Raw genomic sequence first — 24,735 nt, 5'->3', positions numbered from 1 at the left:
CTAGCACATGGCATGCTTCCTGGCACAGAACGGGCACTCAACAAATATTTATTGATTGACGTATGGATTCGTGATATATAAATTCCAGTTTTTAGACTGGTGCATGTAGACTATATGGAGAAGCTGTAAAAAAAAAAAAAAAAAAAAAAAAAAAAAACAGATCCCGGGCACTGCTCCTAGAGAATCTTGATCCAACAGGTTTCTGATGGGAAAGAGGAATCTGGATTTTCGGTACAATCTGAAGGTAATTCGGAGGAGCAGAGCTGACTTTCTATGTCAGTTAGGAGTGTTGTCTACAAGTAATGGAGACCGACCATAGTGGCTTAAATAAAGAGGGATTTATTTTTATTTACAAGAATTCTGGAGGAGGATAGCTGCTGTATCGGCTTGGTCAAATGATGATAGGGTCAATGTCCTTGAGAGGCTCTTGACCTTTTCCTCGTTGTAGCAATATGGCTGCTGTGGCACCAGGCATCACATCCCCAATCAAGGCAGGAAAAAGGGAGGGTCAGAGAGGTGTTACCCATGTCTCTTTGATCAGGAGAGCATACTCTTTCCCAGAAGTCCCTGTGGACTTCCTCTTAAATTTCACTGGCCATACCTGGCTACATGCTCACCCTAAGCTGCAAAGGAGGCTGGAACAGTGAGAATCTGGATCTACAACCTCTACAGAGAGAGGTGAATAGAGAGGAGTTGGGACTGATCACTGGGGAGTGAACAAGGGTATCTGCCGTGGCTCCACTGGATGATGTGGTATTCGAGGTCCCTTCTTCTGGGGCTTTGTCTCCATGACTTGCTGCCTCCATGGAGCACCCCTGGTGAGTACTGAGTGAAACCTCAAGCATTCCCTTAGAGGGTTGGTCCTACTCCAGCCTAGGCACTCTGTCTTGTTTCTCTTTACATGCCTGAACACATAGACCCCCACCAAGGTGGCTTCTTTAGGGAAGCAGTGGTCTTTATTAAGGATGATGCATCTTTAGCATCAGTCACCTGGCAGACATTTAAAACAGCATTTCCACATTCTAAGACAGTCACCTTCAAGAGCCTTTTAGACCTTGACTTAAACTCACACACATGCACACACATGCGCACACACACACACAGAGAGATGGCATGTCTCTATTTACACCCCATGCTGGCAGCACACACGGGGAAAGGACGATGGCTTTTGTCACCCGCAAGTCATCCAGTTAGGAGGAGGACCAGGATGACCCCTTTCCTCTTGTAGTTCCCACCTTTGGTCCAAAAATCAAACAGCACCCAGCGGCAGCTCTTTCTGGTAGTTTTAGGGGGTAAAAAATAATGCTTTTCCGGCACTGCCCTGTCACCTTAAAGGGCAGGTTTACAGACCTAGAGGCAGGGGTTTTATTTTTCAGGAGAAAAAGAAACAGGCCTGGTTTATTCTCGAAATCTTTAAAAGTGGGATAGGAGCAGAAGGTTACCATTTGCTGTCTCATGGGAGGGATTTTTGAGGAAGAAGCAGTGAAGTCACTGAAGCTGGCCCAGGTGATAGAAACCAAGTAGCGAGTGGGTCTCAGGATCAGAGGCTGAAAATGAAAGCTTGAAGGGGCCAGTCCATAAGGGTGGCTGTGGGGTCTTCAAACCACTGTTTATATTTCCAGAAGCCTATTGGAAATCACGGTATATTTGCTATATTTCCATAGGCTTTAGGAAAAGGTTACCCACCGCCCCCCCTGTCCTCCCCCCGCTTTTTTTGGCTAGAATTGCATCACAGCAGTGTGGTGAGAAATACAGGTTGGCAATTATATACATCTCTGGTAAAAACCACAATCACAAAACTGACACAATTTGCTAAACTTGAAAAGTCTTCTGAGGCCTGGGATCCCTGGGGTGGGCTGGATAATAAAGAGGCCTGGGGAAGCTGCGGGGCAGAGATGGCTTCACGATTCATGTTTCCAGTGTTTAGGGCCCCTGGGTGCTCCAGCCTCCCTGCTGTGCTTCCAGTGCGGTCCTCAGACCAGGAGCCTAGGAGCTTGTTGGAAATGCAGAATCTCAGCCCCTGCCCCAGATGTCCTGAATCAGAAGCTGCAATTTAACAAGATCTCCAGCGATTCATAGGCACACTAAAGTCTGAGAAGCACTGTGCAAGACTCTGGGAGCAGGAAGGCTGCAGCTCCAGGTAGGTATGGTTGCAAGGCTTGGACAGGGAGGTCTGTGGAGAGGAAAAAATACTGTAAAAGCATAGGTGTGGGGGAAAGGCTGGCAAACCCTTAGAAGCTGTCTTTCTTAGTACCCTTCCCGCTTGGCATGATGTGGGCCACAAGGCCACCTGTGGGCTGCTTTGCCCTTCCTCACCAAGGACAACTGCACTTGAACCGTTTTCTCCTCGACAGGCTTTCAAGGCAGGTGTCCCAAGATGTTCCCCTTAGTTGCCCCACACCTGACCGAAGGTAAAACCAGGGGCAGGAAAGTTCTATGAGACCTTTCCTTTGGGCTGCCCAGAGAAGCAGGGCCCCATGGGGCCTGGGGAGAATGGAGGACTAGTCAGACCAAGGAGGCCCCTGTCCCTCCTTCCCAACTTTGCCACAAAAATCTCATCAGGGTTCAGAAGCCCCTTCAGGGAGATGTGCCTTGTGAAAGTTCCCCAGCAGTGGCTTCATCTTGGAAAAGGAGGGGCGAGTGCTCAGAGGGAAAATCCTGGGAGCTTAGGGACCCCAAGCTTTGAGGGAGGCAGGCAGGCCCTCTGAGGCAATGCATTTTTACAGAAGCAAGCATGACCATCACAGATATCCCAAGGCCTGGGGCTGCCCGATACAGAAGGACTGGAGGAGGGTGTGGGGGCCAAGGGTAGGCTGCGGGGCGACTGGAGCTCCAACAGCCGGCTCTACAGCACTTTCTCTTCACTAGTCAGCGTGGTAATTCTCCGCAGGTTTTCCCTGACTTTAATAAATTCAGGGGCATGGTCCTCTTCTTTTTCTGGCGGTTTTTCCAGCTGAAGGAGAGAAAAGCAGAGGTGTGAAATCAGTGGCGCTGGCAGAATTTCAAGTTTCAAAAGCCACTGGGTTTGGACCAAGGGTTCTCTCTGGGGAAACAGAACCAGGAATCAGTTTTGCCACCAGCCTCATAGCAGGAGGGACAGAGCATGAGACTAAGTTCTCCCTGTGAAGCCTTGTTCAAACTGCTTACCTCACCTGGGCCGCAGGTTCCTCATCTCTAAAATGGAAATGCCACCTGGTTCACAGGGCAGTTGTGAAAGAAATCAGAATCAATATGCAATAGATTGGGCCAATGATGAAACTGAGGTTCAGAGAGGGTAAGCCACTGGCTCAAAGTCACACAGCCAAGTGAGTGGCAGGGTGAGGACTCAAGCCAGTGGTGAATTCAGGGTCCAGTCCCCATTTTGCTCAACCTCCTCCCTTTTGCCACCTGTGGCCACAGGCAGAGCTCTTCCCTTTGCCAGGAGGTGTTCTTAGAGGAAGAGTAGGCTGGGGCTAGGTGCTCCCACCCACCTGGTTCAGCCTCTGCTGCCGTCTCAGCAGCTCCTGCTCAAAGGGGCACTGCAGCCGCTTGGCCTCCAGCTCCTCCTTCTTCTTCTTGATGAGCTGGTTCCGCCGGCGGTGCTCCAGGACACGCTGCAGCTCCGGCTTGCTGTCCACACCCAGGCCCCTGGTGTGCGGGGAGTTGTCAGGAGATGCCAGCTTCCCTCACCCCAGCCTCAGGGCTGCACACTGTAGTGCCAACCTACACCATTATCTCGTGCAATCTTCCTAGCAGCCCTGGGAGGTAGAACCATTACTGTCCCATTATACAGAAAAAGGAAGTGAGGCTCACCAGTCCAAGTCATAGCTACGACAGGGCTGAGTGAGGATTTGCAACCAGGACTGTCTGACTGCAGAGAACAGGTGTTATATTATTTCAAGTTATTTTCTCAGCATAGATTTCTAGAGGTGGAACTGCTGGGTCAGGCTCTTTTAAAAAGTTTTAGACACATATTTCCATGTGCCCCCCCCAAAAAAAACTTTATCTAATTTATACTTCTGTCAGTGGTGTACAAGGCCATCTATTTCTCCCCACCATAATCATCCAATCCTTTTGTATTTGAGAATCTGATAGACAAGAAATAGTATCTAGTTTTCGTTTATTTTGTTGATTATTAGTCACATCAAACAGCTTTTGAGATGTTTACCAGCTATTTGCACTTCCTCTTTTGTGAACTAACTATACCTATCTTTTTCCATTTTTTCCTTATGGATTTATAAGATATATATATAACATTTTTTTTCTGTTATTTATATTGCAAATATTTCCCCTGATTTGTCTTTAGGATTTTTTTTTTGTTGTAGTGATGTTTTTGACATTAAAATGGATGACTCTAAAAGACAATCAGACAAATACTCATCTAGTAAGTGAAAAAAAACAAAGCAAACAACACCTAGGATACTAAATGTTATCTGCAGGAAGGTGTATGGCACACAGCTGAAACAGGAATGAAAATCACAGCCTGCACCAATACTAGAAGCAGCCAGCAGAGGGAGCCGCACAGTTGCTGTGGCCTTCATCCCAGCACTGGTAAACTGGGAGCTATTTCCCAGGCCTGGGAGGGGAGGGAGGCTCGGATTCCCTCTCCCCTTTTCCACCTCAAGCCTGCCTCTCTCACTGCATCCCCTAGCCTCCCTGTGCCACTCCCTCCCCCTCCAGGATTGTGAAACTCCTGCTTGAGACCCTTCCCAGATCCACATGTCTCCTCTGGCCTACCGCACAATCTGTGCCCCAGCCACACTGAGCTACCCTGTTTCCTGTCCATTTGCACATGCTCATCCATCTGCCAAGAGCATACGCCATTAAAGCACCCATCATACCACCTGGGTATGCATCCAGTCCCTCTCTCAGGGCAGGAGCATTCCTTCTTGTACCCCCAAGTCTGGCACAGTGCCTGGCACATACTAGGTGCTCAGTAAATACGCATGGAAGGCAGGAACAAAGGGGGTAGCTGGCTGGGAGAACAGGGCTTTTAGACCTTCATGTTTCCTGCTGGTGACCACATGGGGCACCCTCAGCCTTCCTCAAGTCTCCAGGAGCCCCAGGATGATCACCAGTCCTGTTTTCCATGAAGGGCACCTGCCCAAGTTTCAACAGGCCTGAGGAGGTGCTTTGCCAGGCTGGGGCAGGTGATCTTCGTTCCTACCTTCTGTGGTTCATGAGCAGCTCCCTGTGCAGCTCCTGGTGACTCCGGGAGGCCTTCACGGGGTTCAGCAGCTTCTTGGGCTTGATGAGCTCTGGGTTCCACTCTCTATATTCCGGCCGGGCCATCAGGCCCCCGATGTCTGCTCGCTCCCTCTGGATTTCTGAGTACATCGAGGCTGTAGAGACAGGTGAGAGAGTTGGTCAGAGCTGGCTCTACAATCTCATCCATCCTTGTGGCCACAGCTGAAGGGCAAGGGTTTTGGTGTTAGGTGAACCTTGGCTACCTGCTACTGTGCAGCCCTAGGTAGGCTAGCTGACTTTCTAAGCCTTAGTCTCCTCTTTTGTGAGATAGAAATAATTGAACCTGTGCACCGGGTTGTTGTATGGTTTGTAAAGTGGGTCGTAATGATGTTTGTAAAGTGGGGTAGAGAGGTTAAGTGCTACTTGGTTACAAAATAGGGTCGACACGTGCAAATGATTTTGGCCTGACTTTGAAAAAACAATTTCCCTCCTATAAAAGAAATTATGTTTCAGTTTTTGTTTTTCAATGAGCTCGTATCATAAAAAGAAATATTTAAAAAGAGCAATATGTACTTGTTAAAGATAATTTGGATAAATGCAGTGATTAAAGAGAATATCATCCCTATTGTCCAACTTCCCTATCCATAATTCCAAATTCCCCCGTGGAAGCGTTCGGCTTTTCTCTTTCTCCAGATCAAAGAGAGTATGAAATCCTGAGACTGTTATGTCTCTAATTACAAAGGGATGGTTGTCATCTTTAATGCAGATGTCTGGCTTCTTGATGGCCTCACTTTCACCATAGCAGCTTGAAATTCATCAATTGACTGAAAATCCAGGGCTCCCACTTCTACAAGCTGGTTACATATCTTTGAAGTGCCTAAAAGCAAGGAGGGAGGGAGGGAGAGAGAAAGAGCGATTTCTTAAGAAAAAAATCTCAAGGGGGTGACACAGCATGGCCATTAGCTGCTTATAGTAAACTGAGTGAAAATTTAGGCATTGGCTCTACTCCCTTCATGAGTTCTGCTTTTCTGAGGTTGAACCTCTACTATGTGCCAGACAGTGGCAGTGTCTGGTCTGGTATATAGTAGACACTCAGTTAACAGTTGGTGGTAAGTGATAATAGAAACTTTGAGGTTGTATCGATGAGGAAACTGAGGCTCACAGAGGTTGGTTTTGGGGAACCAGTGCCTTAAGGCATGTAATTTCCATATAGCCACTGAGGGGGTAAGTCCCCAGGTCACCTACTAGGCTTCAGTCTCCTCTCTTGCGGACCACAATGGCCTATGAACAGACCCTCACTTCTCCCCCATCCCCTGGCCCCACCAGGAAGAAGATGAAAGCCATTCTCTGCTTGAGTGTTTTTTTTTTTTCTTTACAGGCGTTCTCCAAGTAAACTAGACAGGGATGGTGGTCTGTGCAAAACCCCGAAAGTGGGTAATAGCTCAGTGGGGTTGGAAAATATAGGAGGAAGGGGTTTGATGAGGTGTAAATTGCAAGTTAGGGACTGTAGGCATCAAAGGGGAGACTATGCTTTACAAATGGTTGCATGCCAGGTACATGTTTAGCATCTCTATTACTTCCCATTGCAGGGTGCTATTAGGAGGATTAAGTGAGAACATATTTGTAAAGGTGCTGTGTAAACTGGAAAAAGTGTTAATTATTACAAGATATTTTGGACATAGTCAGATAAAGTGTCAGAGCATAGAAACATTCCTGCTAATTTTTTTTTCTTGAATTCACATTCTCAGAACTGTTTCTAAAATGAGAATTCTAATTTCCTTTCTTCTCTTTTTCAAGAAGCTGTTTGTTTCCAGGTTATAGCCTTCCTAATTTTTTGGTCCTTAAAAAATCGTGGCAGTATTTAGTTAAAAATGGGCACTTGACAAAATTAACAGTTGGCTGCACCAATTCCCTCCCTGTTTAGAAATGTGGATATTTTCTCAGTCTGTGGATTAAGTGGTCTGGGAGCCAATGCATTAGAATACCCTGAGTCAGAATAGAGTTTCGAGAATTTTTCCTCCTTCTGCTGCTTTTTCCGATTACCAGGTTCCACCAATTGTTTATCTGAGTAACTCTCAGCTACACTCTTTCCTGTGTCCTTAGCTCTCATCCTAACTAGGCCATTATCACACCACACTTAAATAACTGCTGCAGCTCCTGGCTACTCTTTATGTCCACAGTCCCTTTGTGCCCCGAACCTTTCAGAGCTTCATACTTTTCACCAGTCACAGTATTGTGTGTTGCCAAAGCGATAAGGCAGGAAACAGAAATAAGTTGTATAACTTGAAAAGAAAAGGGCAGAATTAATATTTACATAAGATATCACTATCTACCTAGAATTCCCAAATGGATTAACAGAAAAGCATTTGGATCTAATGAGAGAGTTCAATAATGTGGCCAGATACAAAATAAGTACACAAAACCAAGAGCCCCTGCATAACAGGAATGACCACCGAGAAGGTACACAATAATAAAGTTATTCATTTTACAATATGCTTGAGTTCTTACACTTTGCCAGGTATCGTAGTAGACACTGGACACACAGAGGGGAACTAAGAAAGCAAGCTTCCCACTCTCACAGAGCCAACATTCTTCTATGGAAGCAGACAGTAAACATGTGCACAAACCAACAAAAATAAACGATTACGACTTGAGAGGAGCCCACTGAAGGAACTAGGGGGCTGGGATCGAGACCAACAGGAGGACCCACCTGCAGCCAGGTTCAGAGGAGGGCTTCTCTGAGGAGGTACCATTTAAGGTCTAACGGTTGAGAGGAAGGAGGAAGGCTGTACGGGGGCAAAGAAAATAGTATGTGTGACTCATGTACCTTGAACAAGCTTGGTCTGTTCAGGAAACAAAAAGGCATAGTGTGCCTGCAGTGGCGTGAGCCAGCGATGGCGAGAGTGGAGTGAGGGTGGACGGGTGGGTTCAAGTCAGGGAAAGAGCGCGTCTGATTTGATTTTTTAAAGGTCATTCTCACTGCTGTGTGGAGAAAAACTGTCAGCAGGTTTGGAAAATTTTTTATATGACCTTAGTTTTTTTCATGGCCAATGGGGCAGTTTCTGTTTCTCAAGGTTAAATTCCAGAGGAAAAACATCTGATTGGCCAGGCTGAGAACCTTCAGGTCACCAGTTAGCCAATGGGTTTGCCGCCCCTGGGCCAGGCCCCACTGTTCCGTTGGGACCCGGTCACTCTGGGTCTCTCTGAGAAGGTCCCTGCAGTTTCATTTTGCCTTGGGAACTTCAAATTATGTATCCAATCCTGTACCCCAGGTCCAATCAGTGAGTAGCTCTGGCTCAAAGATCTGCTCTGGCACTCAGCGCCCCTTCTTTTTAAATGAACTCAGCGGTGAGCTGTGGGGGTTGGTGTTTCCCAGAGGCCAGGGATCCTGAAGGATGTGGCTGGTTCTTCAGCCCAGAGCTGCAGGCTGGGGAAAAACGCTGCCTTTGCCAGTTAGTGTGAACTTCAGTGAACAACATGTGTGAGATTCGTGGACGCGTGCGTGCATGTGAGGTGGCAGGCCTTATAGAGTGGCTGAGCCAGCCTTCCTGCCTCTTAGGTTTATCAAAAGAGGCCTCTGCAAGACCTTCACATAGATACTGGAACAAAAGAGGCTGCTCAACAAAGCGCAGGTGCTAGGCCAAGAAAATCTGGGCTCTCCTGGGGTCAGCTGGGCCTCCTGGGCAGAGGTGGAGGCCATTCTCAGGGCTGTTCTCGCCAGGTCTCTCAGGCTGCTGGGGTGTCCTAAGAGATCCCAGACTCTGGTTGAAGTGGCTATGATGGGCAGAGTGAGGTGAAGTGAGCATTAGGTCATCTCTGAAAAGAAAAAAAACATGGATGTCCAAAGGAAGAGCTGGTGAGGGAGAGGAACAGGTGGATTGAGGAGAAAGTTAAGTGGCTAGTGAATATCCTTCACTGCTTGTCAAAGAAATGCAGAATGAAGTCTAGGTGTATGGGTGTTAGAAGTCGTTAGGACCTGGATTGAATTTCAGCTCTACCCTTTCTTAGCTTTGGGCAAGTTTACCTGCCCTCTGCAGCAGTAGTTTGCAAACTACAGCTTTTGAACCAAACATAACCCTTTGAAACACAGCCATGCCCACTCATTACTTATTGTCTGTGGTTGTTTTCCACTAGAACAGCAGAGTCGAGTAGGTATGATAGGTGCTCAGCTGATCAGCACCCTTCTTCACGAGGTTGTTGCAAAATAAATGAGGCGATACTTACAAGGTGTTTGGCAAGTGCCTAGAACAGAGTCAAAGACTCTAAGTGTTGGCTACTGGGGCGGCCACATACAGCAAAAGGTAAAGGTAAATCGTGCACTGCACAACCCCAGGGCTTCTCTCCTGTAGATTAAACTATGAATGGGGCCCCTGGAATTTCATAGTGTGGCCCCCCGTTCGCTGTTATTAATAATTACTATTAATAAATCCCCTTCCTAGTCTCGGATTGAGCCTTTCATCCTCCTTACAAACTGCACTGGTTACATCAGGGATCTCAACCCTGGCTGCACACTGGCTTCACCAGAGGAAGTTTGAAAAATACCAATGCCTGAGTCCTACCCCAGGAATTCTGATTTGATTGGCCTGGGAGGCAGCTTGGCCTTCGGGATTTTTAAAAGCTTCCCAGGTAGTTCTACTAGTCAGCTGACTAATAAACTATGGAGTTAAAAAAAAAAAAATCAAGCTTCTTTGCTTTGGCCTGAGCGATTTCAGCTGACTGGTTGGTTTGGTTATGGTGGGTGCCTCTTATTAAGGTCACAGTTCTTAGCAGCTGTGTGACCTTGGATGGGTCTTTAACCTCCAGGACTCTCCTCCTCTGTAAAATCCATATGCTGTGAAGATTGGGAGAGTTAAAGTGCCTGGCATGGAGTAGAGACAGCCAGTAGGTGACAGCTAAATTGAGTGTTTTGCATGACTATGAGATGGGCAAATCATTCTCACTTAATATGCAGGCTGTGGGACTGACTTCATATTTCAAGGGGTGGGTGGATAATAATAGGTCGGAGGAGTGATTAGGAGCTTCTCACTTCGTTCTTCCTTGGTTTTGCTGATAACCCAAGAGGTCCCACAGCTCCTCCCCAGAGGCTTCACAGGATGTCAGCCCCACTCCAGATGAGGCTCTGAGGCTCAGCTGGGATCACTAACTGCTCCCAGGGTGAGCTCACCAGGCTACTGCAGCATGCGTGGCTAATGTTAGGGTGTCAGCTTTGAAACCAGACACTGAAACCCCACTGGCCACAGAAGAGCAATAAGAAGAGATGGGAAGGGAAGTGGTGCTGATGGATACCCAGGTCACAGTTCATCCTGGAAATAGCTGTGGGACCCTAAGCTCAGCTCTTAAAGTCACCTTCATTTGTCCTTCCTGTGCTGGTGGCTCTGGCTTTGTCTTTGATGGCATCAATGATAACAAATGGCACACAAAACAGGAAAGCAAACTAGTTAAGGAAGATGTTTTGGAGTAGACAGACTGGGTTTGAATTATGGCCACACCCCTTCCTAGCTGTGTGACTTTGGGCAAATAGCTTAACCTCTCTGAGCCCACATACAGTGGGGATAATGGCAATACCTACTCATGGGACTGTTTGGAGGGTGAAACAATATAATGTACATGATGCGGTTAGCCCAATGCCTGGCAGAGTGATGCTTGCTCAAGACAAGCTGTGGTCTCCCTGTCCTGAGAGGGCCTGTGGTAAGCACTTTGCATTTGATGAATGCTTCCTCACCTCCATTTGGATCATGCCATCGCCCTAGGAGGTAGCCAGTGGAGCTATTTTATTATCCTCATTCTGTACATGAGAAAAATGAGGTTCTGAGGGGCCTAGATACACAGAATGAATGATAAAGCTGGGACTTTCATTCCAAATTTGGTGCTCTATCGCTCCACTGACTTCCAGGCACAAAGTGTCTTTCATTCAACAAGATATCTTTCAATCAGCGGTTTATGTCCCTTTTCTCTCTCTAGATACTCAAGAAACCCCAATGAAGAGACCGGGTGAGTCCATTTTATAGATGAGAAAATGGAGGCCTGGTAACTAGAGGACTCCCAGCCCATATTAAGTACAAGTTCTCGCTGGGGAGCACCAGCCTAGCCCTGGCAGCTCTGGGCTTAAGCCAGCCCATGGCTGGTCTTTGTTTAGGAGAAGACCAGCTGGTAGCTTCCTGTCCCTGGTGTTTGTCAGTCTTCATTCCTCTCCCCTCCCTCCTCCTGCCCTTGTTCCTGTTCAGTGCTGTGTTCAGAACATACCTGGACCTTCCTGTTTCACCATTTCAGGAAGGAGAGCGGTAGCGGAGAAGAGAATAAGATAACCACTGGCAAAGGAGAAAGAGGCATTCAGTAAAAGTGACAAGTGTGGCCACTGGATTTCCCAACACTTCTTACTTTTTTCCTTCCCTGTGGGGGAAGTGCCCATTTGTATTTCACTGGCCGGTAACCAAAGAACTGTGTATCTGGGAGCCATCTCCACCTCTCCCATCAGCCTGTGGCTGATGCTTCTGTCAGAGCTGCTTGTCCACTTGGATGTAACCTCCCTACCTCATGAGAAAACAAACCTCCTGAACATTTTGTTTGGGTCCACAGTGACCTCCCAGTTTGTGAAGAGAAGGTCGAGGTGGGCATTTGGGTCTTGAATCAATTCCAGGGCTGGACATGAAAGGTCCTTAACAAGGTTGGTGGAAAGTGTTGTGCAGTTGATCAAGAAACAAGTATCAGCAGACCAGATATTCCTGCTAGCCCACCAGTGGCACAATGCCAGCCATTCTACTTGGCAGATGCCTGAAGGGAAAGATCCCAGCAGGTACTTACCACCAACAGAACTAAGAGCCACTTCGGATACAATCAACCCCGGGAGACACAGGTGCTGGGGCTGCCTCACAGCTGGGAGACCACCCCGATTTAGGAAAGTGACATGCTCAATCCTATAATCCCAGATTTCTGGTCCAGTCCCAGACTTTTGGCCTCATCCTAAAAAATGCAAAAGCTAATTCACCAGAAAGGCAGGCAGTTAGCATGCTAACGTTGCAATGTGCCACATACTCTGCTAAACACCTCGAAGCCACATCCTTACAAACTGTAAGAATTTCTAGACTGTAAAAATGCATACTATCATCATCCCTTTTACAGATGAAGAAACTGAGGCTCCGAGGGGTCATCTAATTTCCCCAGATCACACGACCAACAAATGAAGGCACCAGAATCTGAGCTGAACTCTGTCTGATGCCAAAACCCATGTCCTCTCAGTTGTGCCACCCTGCAGCCTGTTGTCTATCAGTTATGAAGAGAATTAAAACTGCCATATTGTGTAATAATGGACTGGGGTGAGGTCATATCATGCATAAACTCAGATTTACCTGAGGATTTAGAAGACAGAGATCAACAAGAATGGAGCCCTGTGTCTTGGTGCTCCCTCCACTTTGTCTCCTAGCCTTCTCCCACGCCCAGGGTGCCAGGAGGCACCCTCCAGTCATTTCACAGATAGAGGACACAGCCCGCATACCTAAGCTCAAACAGCTCAGCTCCCCTGATAGCCCGCCCCAGTCTTCCAAGGCTGCCCTCCTAACCTCACAGCTCCTCCTGGCACAGTACGCAGCTCCACAGCAGGTGAAACAGAAGAGAAATGGCCTTACTTCTCCGCAGCGTCCTCAAGAAGGGACCTCGGGAGAGTGTTGCTGGGCTCCTCACTCCACCGGGAAGTCCCAGACTTGCAAGGAGGGCCGCCTCCAAAGGGCGGTTCTTAAAACCTTGGGGATCGCAGGCAGGCGGCTGAAATGTTCCAATGAGTGAGGCGGCTTTGCATCCCTGTTTATTCTGGTATCAATAAAAAGGAACTGTTACTATAGTAACAGGTATTTCACTTGCTGCACGGCCACTTCCACGATGCAGAACACCGTGTCCAAGCCACACGTTTGAGATATACAAATAAATACTTATTTTGTTGGGCCGTTGAGGAATAAGAAGCATGCCAAGCTTTGTTCTGAGCAAGGCGGCCCACTGGAGGCATTTCCCTTGTTTCTAATGGGAGGGTCGGCAGGAGTACATTCCGGCCCTCCCCTGATGGAAGGGGAGCCAAGCTTCCTGCAGCAGTGCTGAATTCTTCTGGAGAACGCAGCTCTGGGGTGTAAAGGGAGGGGGAAGCGACACTGGGTCAGTTCTTGGTCACCCAGTGATGGGCCAAAAACTCCATACGCGTTACTTTCTCCATATCCCGAACGTCAGAGAGGAGCCAACGGGACATTGCACAGGAGAGGGTGTGGGGGAGTGGAAGCTGACCGGCTCTGGATCAGAGCAGGGGAGCAGGCGCATGTGGCAGCCCTGACTCGGGTACCAGCCCCTTCGGAAGCCACTCAGTGCCCCTGAGGCTTGGTTTCTGTGTTTGTCAAATGTGGAGAATACTAGGGTAGTTGGGAGATGATACAGATGAGATGACAGTAGCGTAACCATGTAGTCAATGCTCAGTGAATGGGCCTTTTCTTGCAGAGGGAAAGAGGTTCCGTAGGATCCAAGGGCAGAGCCTCAGCATGTAGCACTGTGCCTGGCAGAATACACATTCCATAAATCCTGGCTCAGCTGGCGAATGTGTGGGGAGAAAGATAAAGAAGTGTGTAGGTGCCAAAGGCCAACCCGGGTGCTTACAGATAACGGAGGCATTCTACTAATTTCAGAATTAATGTTCATTTAAAAATTTGGAAGTGCTTTCTAACTTCTATGATTATCCGTAGATCCCAAGAAGGAAGCTGGCATTTACCAGATAAACTCGTTTCTGTTCGTACCTTTACTTTCTCCTGAAGAGTCTTCTTGTTGGCAAGGGGATGAGGTCCAGGACATACGTTAACCATGAACGGGGGTGGGGGGGCATTTAAGCAACATTTATTGAGTACCTACTGTTATCCTGGCACTATTCCAAGTGCTGGAGACACAGTGTGAATGAGACAGATGCTATCTCTGTGATCAGCTGACCTGCATTCAAGGGGTCAGGGGGATTAGACAAAAAATAAGGAGACAAGAAAATGTTGAGCTGCGATGAAAGTAAGACTAGGTGAGGTGGAAGGGAAGGACTGGGAGCTTAGGAAGGATGGACATGGAGGAGGTAATGTTTTAGGGAGGCCCGAATGGTGAGGAGTCAGCTGTGTGAACATTCAATAGGAGAGTATTCCAGGGAGTAAGATGAGCTAGTGGAAAGGCCCAGGTGGGAATGAGCTTGATATGATGGAAAAAGGCCAGTGGGGCTGGAGTGCTGGGTGTGAGGGGAGGCGGGAGACGGGGCAGAGATGGGGCCTAGGGGCAGGCTGTGTATGTCCGGGGAGTCTTGCCCAAGCTGGCCCTCCTGGGGCCGCTTAGAGGCTCACAAGTTCTAGGGGAGGAAATAATTTTCTGGAAACAAGTGTTCCTTTTTGTTTCTTCTTCCTAAATTGTGCTTCACTTGAGGTACTTTGAATGGTAGCCTCCCCCAGCCTTCCATCCTGCTATGGCTTAATTTTACTAAATTCTGACAGTGGAGGACAACAACTAAATTCTTGTCAAACCACTCTCTGCATCATTTAGAATGAATGTTAAAATGGAGTTACTGGGCCATGCTCTGAGGTCGCTGCATTAGAATCTATGAGGGAGGGGCCTAGAAATCTGGATTTTAACATATATCCTCTTGCGGATGTGTTTACATTTGGGAGTTTGAAAATCACTATTTTATGGCATAAAATTACTGGCCCTTCTCCTTTGTCACTATATTTTTGTCATGTTTGTGGCTTAAAAAAAAAAAAGCATATATTTCTTTTGCTATCACAAAAAAGCAATAAAAAGTAAAAATATAAAAAAGAGCAACCTTTTCCAACTAACTATAGTTATGATTTACATCTGGTTCAGTCATGTCTATTTTGAATATTGGAAAATAGAGGCGCTATGGGAAAATGAACTTTTTAGCAGTTTACTCTGGGTAATGGCCGAATTCAACCTCAGTCTTTGCCTCCTGCCTTGGCCTGTGTGGCTTTTCCTGGAGGCCTTCATATTCTCGCAAGAGGAAAGACGCTGGAATACCAGGGGCCTGAGGGTCAGAATTCAATCCCATGAGGACTGAAGGGGGAATCCTAGAGACTGAGCATGTCCCTCCCACTCTCCTTTCCTGTCTCTCTGAAGTTTGTTTTCTTGGAAACAAGAGGAGCCAAGAGGGAGGGGGACAATGAAGCCCAGGAGAGGCGGTCATGAGTGGGAGCTGGAGAATTTTTCTGCATTTACAGTAAGCTGTGGCTGCAGCTTGCATTAAAAACTCCAAACAACGTCTTTCCTTTCATTTGTGCCCCCTTTTCTCCAAGCTGACAGGCGCCCCGGAGCAGCTTATCTGGGCCCACAAACATCAGACAAGAAGTTTCCATGGCAACTCAAAACTTCCTCCTGGCCCTGTATTCAGTCTAAATCACCAAGGCCACTTTTCAAGGCTTCAATGAGGTTTCTGAGAGCATAAAACAGCCCTAGGAGCCAACCTTCCCCACGCCCCCTCTACATGTTCTGCTGAAAGGACATGGGGGGAGAAGCTGCTTTGGTAGAAAAACTTGTCATGGATCCATGGTGGGATTGTAAAAGGAATGAGAGTCGCCTTTACAACAAGTTTGAACTAGGAAGAATTTCCTTGGTGGAGGGATTTCAAGTGTGAAAACAGGAAAGTGAGTGGGTAGGGGAAGAACTAAGAGTCTTGTTTCAGAAAGCTGGCAGTAAACCCAGCTGCAATTAGGCACGGCTAATCTGGCTTCTTAACTGCGGAAGGACCCTGGAGTGCTCTCCCTACCCCCCCCCCCACCCGACTTTCAGCAAATTTTAATTCACTTGTAGCCAGACAAGAGATGGACAGTGGATCTAGGGATGGGGAGAGGGATGAGTATAGGTGTGAGTGTGTGAGTGTGCGTATGTGTATAGAGAGAAACCTCGGCTGACCACAGCTTGTTGATCCAAGCAAAGTTTCGTGATTCCTGGCAGTGGAGTTGCCAGACATAGCAAATAAAAATGCAGCATGCCCAATTAAATTCGAACTTTAGATAAGCAATGAATAACCTTTTAGACACTAAAATATTATTCGGTGTGTCTCTGAGATTCAAATCCAACTGGGTGCCCTATATTTTATCTGGCCACCCTGCTTAGCAGGGAGGGATGGAGACTCTGGCTGCTCCTCTGTCTGCAGAAGGGAAGCACAGTCGCTGGTGCCCACAGGCACTTGGGGACGTGTCCCTCTGTGTTATAGAGAGAAGCTTCCCTCCCTGCCAGGAACCTGGCCGAGCTCCAGGTAGAATGCTGCTAATGAACTACCGGTGGACCTTTACTACAGCACTGCATAGATTACGAGGCATGGCCAAGCATGCGTGATTCCTCAGAGGTGACCCTTCCAGCTCAGTGGTTCAGAGCCCGGGCTCTGGTGTCAACAGATACCACTTCTGGATTCATGGCTGGACAGCTAGGTGACCTTCAACTTCCTATTTCCTTATCTCTAAAATGGAGCAGACATTCTCTTGAGGAATAAAGAAGATACAGCACAGGAAGCCCTTCACACAGTGCCTGCCCCATAGTCTGGGCTCCAAAGTGGTAGCTGCTTAATAGCATTAAAGTTTTTCATCCAAGTGAAAAAAGTGGGATCAAAGATTAAAGTCAGCACATCTTCAGCAATGTAAAATAAACACACACAGCCACGCATACAAACTATGCATGGCAAAGACTAGAAGGAGACATCCCCAATGTTACCAGAGGCTGCTCACAGTTAGTGGGATTATGGGTAAGGCTTCCCCTCTTAATTCTCAATTTCCTGAAATATTCATAGTAAGCATGTATTACTTTAATATTAAGAAATTTTAAAATAATTTGAGATGAAAATTTTTCTAAAAGCATTTTATTACTTAGGTGGAAGACTTGAAGCTACTGTCTGAAAATGGCTGCCATCTTGAGTTTGATTCTATAATCCCATCTTTGAAAGCTTCTAAAAGAGGGGAGCTCTTGCCTCTTTACTAAATGGCCCAGTCAATTCCTCATCCCCAATCTTACGTCTTGCCCTTCCTTGTGTGTGACAGCCAGAGCATATGCCCCTGGGTTTGAATATCAACTTCACCCGTGATTGGCGGTGTGACCTTAGACAAGTCATGTTACCTTCTGAGCCTCAGTTTCCTCATGTTTAAAATAGAGGTTAAAAACCTTTTATTTGCTCATGAATCTGTGCATCAGCAAGCAATTTAGATTGTATTCAGTGGGCAGTTGTTCTGCTAGTCTTGCTTGACTGTAACCATCTGGTGGCTTGACTGGCTGGGTGATCCAAGTTGGCCTCATTCACACATCTGATGCTGGTGGTCAGCTGGGGCTGGCTGAACCACTCTCTTCATGTGGTCTCTAATCCTTGAGGAAGTCAGCTCAGGCTCTCTCACAAGAGATCTCAAAGCAGTTAAGGAAATAAGGGTAGCTGCATGTCCTCGGGCTAGAAATTCTTAGTGTTAAAAATAAAGTACAGAAAGTCCTTACTTACATTGTTGACAGGTTCTGTGACTTAAGCACTTAAAGCAAAATGACATTTAATGAAACCAATTTTATCATAGGCTAATTGATACAAACAAGAGTTAAGTTCCCGCAGCATCTCATCAATGTTATAACAAAACAACATTAACTAAACGATGTTATTCGAGGACCTGCCCTCTCGAAACTTTTAGTATAGGAGAAGCTGTAAATTAAATAAATAATTCCAAGTGTGATATAAAATATAAAATAAAATAAGGGGTTAATACTACTTACCTCCTGGAGAGGAGGGACATATCTGTTTTATTTGTCAGTATATATCCCTTTGCCTTGCATAGGGCCTAGTGCAGAATAGTGGCCAATAAATATAAGTTGAATGGTTAAATGAATAAAGTCGATGAGATGTGCAGCATTTTGCAGGGAGACTGGCAACACCAAGTGACCAACATCATTTGCCATTGTTATTACTATTTACAGAAGGTGTGCAGTCTTTGGCATGGACAGACCTAGGTCTGAATGTGTTCTCCACCCTTTAGTGGGATAGAAAAGGTCCCTTAGCAGGGCACTGGGCAAGCTGCTTAGGCTCTCTGAGTCTCAGTCTCCTTATCCACTAATAAATGGGGATGACAATTAGCAGTGACCTTGTAGGGTTGTGAAGACGTAATGAGGCAGTGACACAGTGCCTAAAACAGAATAAGTGCTCCATCCATGAGCCCCCAGTCACAGGCCTCTGCTCCCTTCCTGGCTTTGTCACTGTGCGTAGTACAGTGACCAAGCGAGTATGTTGCCTCTAGAGTTGAGGGACCATTGAACGACTCTAATATGTCTGCTAGTTTGGATGGATTGTAAATAAAAAATGTTACCTTTGGAGTGAGGCTCATAGTTGCAACTCCAAATTAGAGGGAACACAGGGTTTTGTATTAGAGATATCCCCTTCCCCTCTTTGTGAGAAGATAGGAACTAGGTGCGGACACCTAGGAAGAGGTCTTGGTGGGGGAATCGGTGGAGCTGGAATTCGAAATCAGATTCAGCTAATTAGAGATCTTTCTTTCTTCCTGCCAGGGCTTAGCCAGATTTAAGACCCTCCCCCGGGAAGGCGCCGCCAGTCCTGAAGTCTTGGCCAGCTCTTGCTTTTGGAATTAAAGACCTGTTGTTCCAAAGTTCCAAGCAGCAGCTCACGGGGCCGGACCCCTGCCTGGCTCTTTGCCGTGGATGGAGCCAGTCCAAATGAGAAAAGCAATCAGCCTCAGAGCAAAGGTTCGCGAGGGCCGGCAAGACCGCTCCCGACGCGTTGCGAATTTGCGAACGACTCCCCTCGCGCCTCCGGCTGCCAGAGTCTGCGAGCAGGACTACTGGGTGGCAGTGAAGCAGAGGGTGCCGCCCAGCGAGCCCAAATCCCTTGACGCTTTCTAGTCACGTATCCCTAACTGGCAGGGACCCACAGGACACCGATTTTCTCCTTCCCTAAAAGTCTCCGTTGAGCACAAAGTCCGGCATTCTTTCTCTTCTTTCTATATTCCTGTTTTCCAAATTATTTGAACACTGACCATATATTACGTTTGTTTCATTTTCCTAAATCAAAAAAAATCCCTTATTTCCCCGAGTAGAAAAGTGATATGTTTACTTCAAACAAAAAGACATAAGTAGGAGAAAACACATTTGTTATCCAACTCTCATCCTCAAAAACAATCACCGTTGTGTTTCCATCCAAATCTTTTTCTCTTTAAATGATACATGAAGAAAAACGGTCCCTCGACTTTCTGTAACTTGCTCCGTCCCCTTCCCCACTCTAATGTGATACCTCACTGGACATCAATCCGTCGTCCAGGGCTCATTTCCGCCCACCGCGTGCGTCCTGGGTCTCGCCCATCTCCCACGCCTGAGCTCGCCGTGTGCGTCTCTGCCTAAGAGACCGGTCAGGAGATGGAACCGCGAAGAATTTTTTGTCGTCAGGAAACTGAGTGTGCGTGTGCATGTATGTGCGCGTGCTCACACATATGAATAAAACGGTATATCTAAGGGTAGATCCCCAAGAGGAAGAATGTAGGGAGGAAAGAAGGTATGAAAGAAATGAAAGAAGAAAGGGGGGGGGGGGAAAGAAAAGGAAGAAGAGTGAAAGAAGGGAGTAAAGAAGGAAAGAGAAAGACAGCAGAGTAGTGAAGAAGGACCGAGGCGCCTGGCGGTGGGCTGGCCAAGGCTGGACGCAGTGCAGCCGTCGTGCCCTCCTCTAGCTCTCCCCGGGACGGGGGCCACGTGGTCTTGCCCCCACTTACCCGACCTGAGCAGCACGGCCCGGTAGAGCCCCGTGGCCTCGGCGGGGCCCCGTGTCCGCTTGCCCAGCCTCTGCGCCATTCGCCCGCGCGCCCGACTGCGGAGCCGACACTGAGGGCGGGGAGCGCACGCTGGAGCGCAGTCCGGGCCGGAGTGGCGGTCCGCGGCGGTGACGTGGCCGCGAGGCCCAAACCCCGCCGCAGATCAGATTACCTCCGAGGCCGGAGCGCCGGGAGCGGAGGCGCCGCGGCGGGGGAGGGACAGGGGGCAAGGGCAGGTCACCCCTTCCAGGGAGCAGGCAGTGCGCCGGTAGACGTCGGGCGTGAGGACGCCCGGCTCCGCGGTTCCAGGGTCAAGGCGACAACCTGGGATGCTGATTTCCAGCCTCCGTCTCCCACCTACTCGTCTCCATTTCCCTGGCCACTGGCCTCCTTGAATGCTACAAGCAGGTGTGGAAGTCTGAAGTGTTATCCCTGGGATCGGGTCCCAGCGCCACCAATTAATAGCTGTGTGACTGACCTCATGATTTAATTACCTAACCTCTCAGAGCCTGTTTTCTCATCTGCAAAATGGGGATATCTATAGTACTTATCTCACAGTTGTGAGGGTAACTGATATATCTTATGACAGTGGCTAGCACGGAACAAAAGCTACATACTAACATTTTTAAAAAAGCGTTTTAAGGCATCCTGGAATTGGTGGCACTGAGAAGCAGGAGACTTAAATGGGGGAAGAAGGTTGTGGCGGGAAGCCCGTGGGACACTACAAGATTGATTTCTCTGGCTTTGAGGAATCTCTTTAACAGTCAGAGTCTAAAGGTGGAGGAGCAAAGTCAACCAGGAGGATTTGGAAGATGTAAGGAGCTGACAGTTTTGATTATCTATTCTGTTTGGTGCTGCGCTAAGTCTCTTCTAAAACAAAAACTAATGTGTGCAGTGTGCTTTATGTCCTATTTTGTTTCATCATCACGACCCTTTAAATTAGAGTCTATTGGCCTTCCAACTTTACAGATGAGCAAACTGAGGCTCAAATAGTGAAGCGATTTCTCTGAGAAGTGATTTTTCTCATGTGTTCTTAACTTCAGCTTTACTGCCTCTCTGTTCACTTATTGACTCTACAAAAACGCTGAAGGGTAGGTATTATCTTCAGTTTAGAGATGAGATAGTTGAGACTCAGGGAGGTGAGGTGGCTTGCTCAAGGTCACACGGCTAGTTGGAGGAGCAGAGACCCAATCCAGTTCTCCACCTACAAAATTTTATGCCCTTGAAATCTAGAACCCCCAGAGCTGTCCAGGGTCCTGGATGGCGTATGTTTAAGGCTGTACCTGTGTGGACTACGGAACCTTGAGGTGGCTGTTGGGGCCTCGGCCACACAATACCACTTCCCTCTGCCTCTGTGTCCTTTCCAGCCTTGGTGCCTCCTAGGCCAACTGTCAGTCAAATCTTTGCTGGCTGGTCCTTGGCCACTGACCAGTTCTAGCTTCTGCTCTGACTCAGAGGTCCCTGTACTTCTCTGCTCCTCAGTCACCACCTGGGCTCCCAAGGACCCCACTTTGAGCTTCAGGGACCTCCCTTATTGGCCAGACTGAGAATGTCTCTCATCAACAACCAGTCGCCAAGAGTGCTAGACATTTGGCCTTCAGTCTCTCATATGCATTCTTCAGAGGATGAAGTTATATCCTATTTACCATTTTTTTTCATTTACTCCACTATTTGATCAACTATGGTTATGCATGCCTCTTTTAAAAATGAGAAAGATAAAGCTCAAGTGACTTGCCCAAGATCACATAACTAGTTAGGAATGGAGCTGGAATTTGAACCCAGATGCTGCCAAAGTTTTTGCTGTGTGGGGTGGAGGAGTTGGGAATCAAGCCAGTTGTTAAAAAAGGTGGGGATTCAGGAAAATTGTGACTAAAGAATATGCATTTACAGAGTATTCCAAAAGGATTAACTCAGGTTGCACCCCCAAGGAATTCTAGGTGTGTCTGACTTACCTGAGCCATTTAGTCTCTGCTTCTCATTTTCATTATGAAATATGGCCTGAGGAGAGTATTCTTTCTGTGAACAGAAAGAAAGGAGGTGGAAGTGAGGCCCCTCTGCTCCTTGGCAGGGGAGAAGTGATGAGATGTTCGCAGTGTCCCTGAGTCTTTTGACCACAAAAGGGACTGGTCACAGAAGGGACTGGTCCCCTTCAGAGAAACGAATTCCTGTGTCCTTGGAATTCCTGTGTCCTTGGAGTGTGTGTGTGTGTGTGTGTGTGTGTGTGTGTGTGTGTGTTGGGGGACATTATAAGACTCATGGTCTTTAAAAAAAATAGATTGTTTTTTAGAGCCGTTTTAGATTTAGAGAAAAAATTGAGAAGTTCATACAGAGAGTTACTTATACCTCGCACTCAGTTTCTCTGTTATTAACATCTTACACACATGTAGAGATACATATATATAGTATGGTGCATTTTTCACAATTAATGAACTAATTTTGATACATTATTATTAGCTAAAGTTTATACCTTATTCAGATTTCATTAGTTACCTAATGTCTTTTTTTCTGTTCCGGGATCTTATCCAAGATACTACATTGCATTTATTTGTCATGTTTCCTTAGGCTCCTCTTGGTTATGACTGTTTCTCAGGTTATTTGTTTTTGATGACCTTGACAATTTTGAAGAGTACTGAGATCCATGTGTTTTTTTTTTTTTTTTTTTTAGTTGCAGTCTTATCTACACAGTTCTTTCTTTCTGGGCTGCCTTTTCTCTCCCTTCCTGGCAAACTCCTCATCCTTCAAGGACCAGTTCAGAAGGCTTCAGAGTTTGGTTTTCAAGGTCATTTCTTAGATATCTTCTCATCTTCTTCTACACTCATGATTTTAAAAAAACTCTAAGCCATTGATCCCCAAATGTATATTTCCAATCTAGATTTTCACTCTGAGCTTAAACTTTGATTAACAGGCTACTTGACATCAACACTTGAAAGTCTTAATAGGCCCAACTCATAGTGGCCCAAACAGAACTCTTGGCCACTCCAGCCCCCAACCTATTCCTCCCCTATCCCCCCATCTTGGTGAGAAGCTCCACTCTGACCCTTCCCCTCAGACGGGGGACCACTTTGCCCTGCCTTCCTGAAACCACAATCCTCAGATCACTGAGGCATGGTAAGCTCACTGTTTGAGCTCGCTTCTATCCATCCACTTCTCCAAATGCCCCCACCCTAGCCCAGCCACCACTGCAACATGCCTGGGTGCCTGTAGTAGCTTGTCTTCCTCAAGCCATTTTTCACACAGGTTTCAGAGCAAGCTTTTAGACTCTGATCCTGCCCTACTAAAAACTCTTTGTTACCTTCCATTTGTACTTGGAATCAAACTCATGCACTTTGTCCTGGCCTTCAAGGCCTCTGCTACCTGGCCCCTCCTTGCCAGCCTCTCAGATCCCATCTATTTTTTCTTCAAATGTTCAAGGGCTTGGAATGCCTCAATGAATCAAACAAAGGTCCTTGACCTGTGGGGCTGGCATTTTAGTAGGAGAGATAGAGAAAAATAAATAAGTGAAGTGGATAGTAGGTTAGAAGGTGATTGATACCATGGGAAAAAGGAACATTAGAGGAGAGTGTGGCTAGTGGTAAGTGGTAATAAACGTCTGCTCAGAGGGTTCTTATTCAGAAGGTGAAATGTGAACACAAACTTGAAGGAAGCAAGAAGAGTCAGCCAAACAGATATCTCGGGGAAGGGTGTCATAGACAGAGGGAACAGCTAGAGCAAGAGTCCCGAGGCTGGAACATGTGGGAATATTCAGGGAAAAGCAAGGTGGCCAGAGTGGCTGGAGTGGAGTGGACTCAGGGGCAGTCACATGAGGGAAGGTCTGCGAGGAAACAGGGGCCGCACTCCCTCACACTCCACACCCAGCCGCCAAGAACTACTTGGGTTCCTGGAAAGCCATGCTGTCTCTTATCTGCCTACATTCGTACAAACTGTTCTCTCTACTCAGGATGCCCTCCCCAGCTCTTCCTGGCTACTCCTTCTTATCTTTTAGTCTTGGCTAAAATGCCACTTCCTGAAGGAGGTCCTCCTCCATCGTGCACTCCTGCAGCACTGCAGACCTCTTTTCTATTAATATTCACCACCGAACTATGACTGTTTCAGCCCTATATCCTCCACCGGACTGTACTTGCCTGTTTGCAGCTGTCTCCTCAGGGCCTAGTCCAGAGCTGGGCTAGGATTGGATGCCCCAAAATGATTTTTTGAAAGAATCAATGAAGTGAATGAGTGAATGAATGAATGTTCCCACATCGGGAGCTCTGGGCTATATGGGGAAAGTGGTAATTCCACAGAGGGTAAGCCAAGGCCAGAGCCAAGGGAGGCCACCTCCTACCTGCACAGGGATTATTCAGGGTGGACGGAAGGGCCTGAATTCTGACGTTTCCTTGAGGTGCTTCCATTTTGAGCCCTGACACCAAGGAGGGCGTAGAAGAGGGATGGTGTTTGGGACTCGGCCAAGCCTCTTTTGTGTTTTTTAACAAGAGGATTAAGAGGACTAGTAACCTCATCCGTGAAAGAAAATTCCAGGACATAGTAAAAGGACCCGCTCCAGAGGGCTCGAAGGGGCTCTAAGTTTCTTCTCACATCTCCCCAGACAGATGTGGGCAGTAGGGCTGGGTCCCTACGGCAATGCTAACATTACAAAGCCAGAATTTCACAAGGAGCAGCTCCCAGAACTGGAGTTCAAAGAATTGTTCTGTGCATGGCTGCCAACTCCCCTTGCATGAAAGACTTGGAAAATCAGGCCAACCTGTGTCCGTTAAAACCTCAGTGACCAAGGGAGAGGCCTCTCTTCTTT

At 47.3% G+C, this 24,735-nt stretch overlaps 1 protein-coding gene across 11 annotated transcripts in view; it reads right to left on the bottom strand.

Annotated features, from left to right (window-relative positions):
• Positions 1-323: 323 nt before the first annotated feature.
• Positions 324-24,735, bottom strand: part of FAM107A (family with sequence similarity 107 member A) — a 50,790-nt gene continuing 26,378 nt past the window's right edge. The window contains exons 1-6 of one of the 11 annotated variants that reach the window (XM_016131652.2): positions 12,723-13,057; positions 11,968-12,126; positions 11,410-11,474; positions 5,147-5,321; positions 3,471-3,627; positions 324-2,953 (exon numbers count right to left, since the gene is read on the bottom strand). In XM_016131652.2, the coding sequence (XP_015987138.1) occupies positions 2,846-2,953; positions 3,471-3,627; positions 5,147-5,321; positions 11,410-11,431 (462 nt within the window). In that variant the 5' untranslated portion in view covers positions 11,432-11,474; positions 11,968-12,126; positions 12,723-13,057 and the 3' untranslated portion in view covers positions 324-2,845. Of the gene's footprint in view, positions 2,954-3,470; positions 3,628-5,146; positions 5,322-5,904; positions 6,044-11,409; positions 11,475-11,967; positions 12,127-12,722; positions 13,241-19,910; positions 20,103-21,901; positions 21,960-24,735 lie in introns of those variants that run through there. The other 10 variants (XM_016131655.2, XM_016131656.2, XM_016131658.2 and 7 more) reach the window with 10 other exon arrangements.

This window comes from Rousettus aegyptiacus, unplaced genomic scaffold (genome assembly GCF_014176215.1).
Source record: "Rousettus aegyptiacus isolate mRouAeg1 unplaced genomic scaffold, mRouAeg1.p scaffold_m13_p_4, whole genome shotgun sequence".
Classification (NCBI taxonomy): Eukaryota; Metazoa; Chordata; class Mammalia; order Chiroptera; family Pteropodidae; genus Rousettus; species Rousettus aegyptiacus.
Note: the sequence above shows the minus strand (reverse complement) of the source record. Positions and strands in the feature narration are given on the sequence as shown.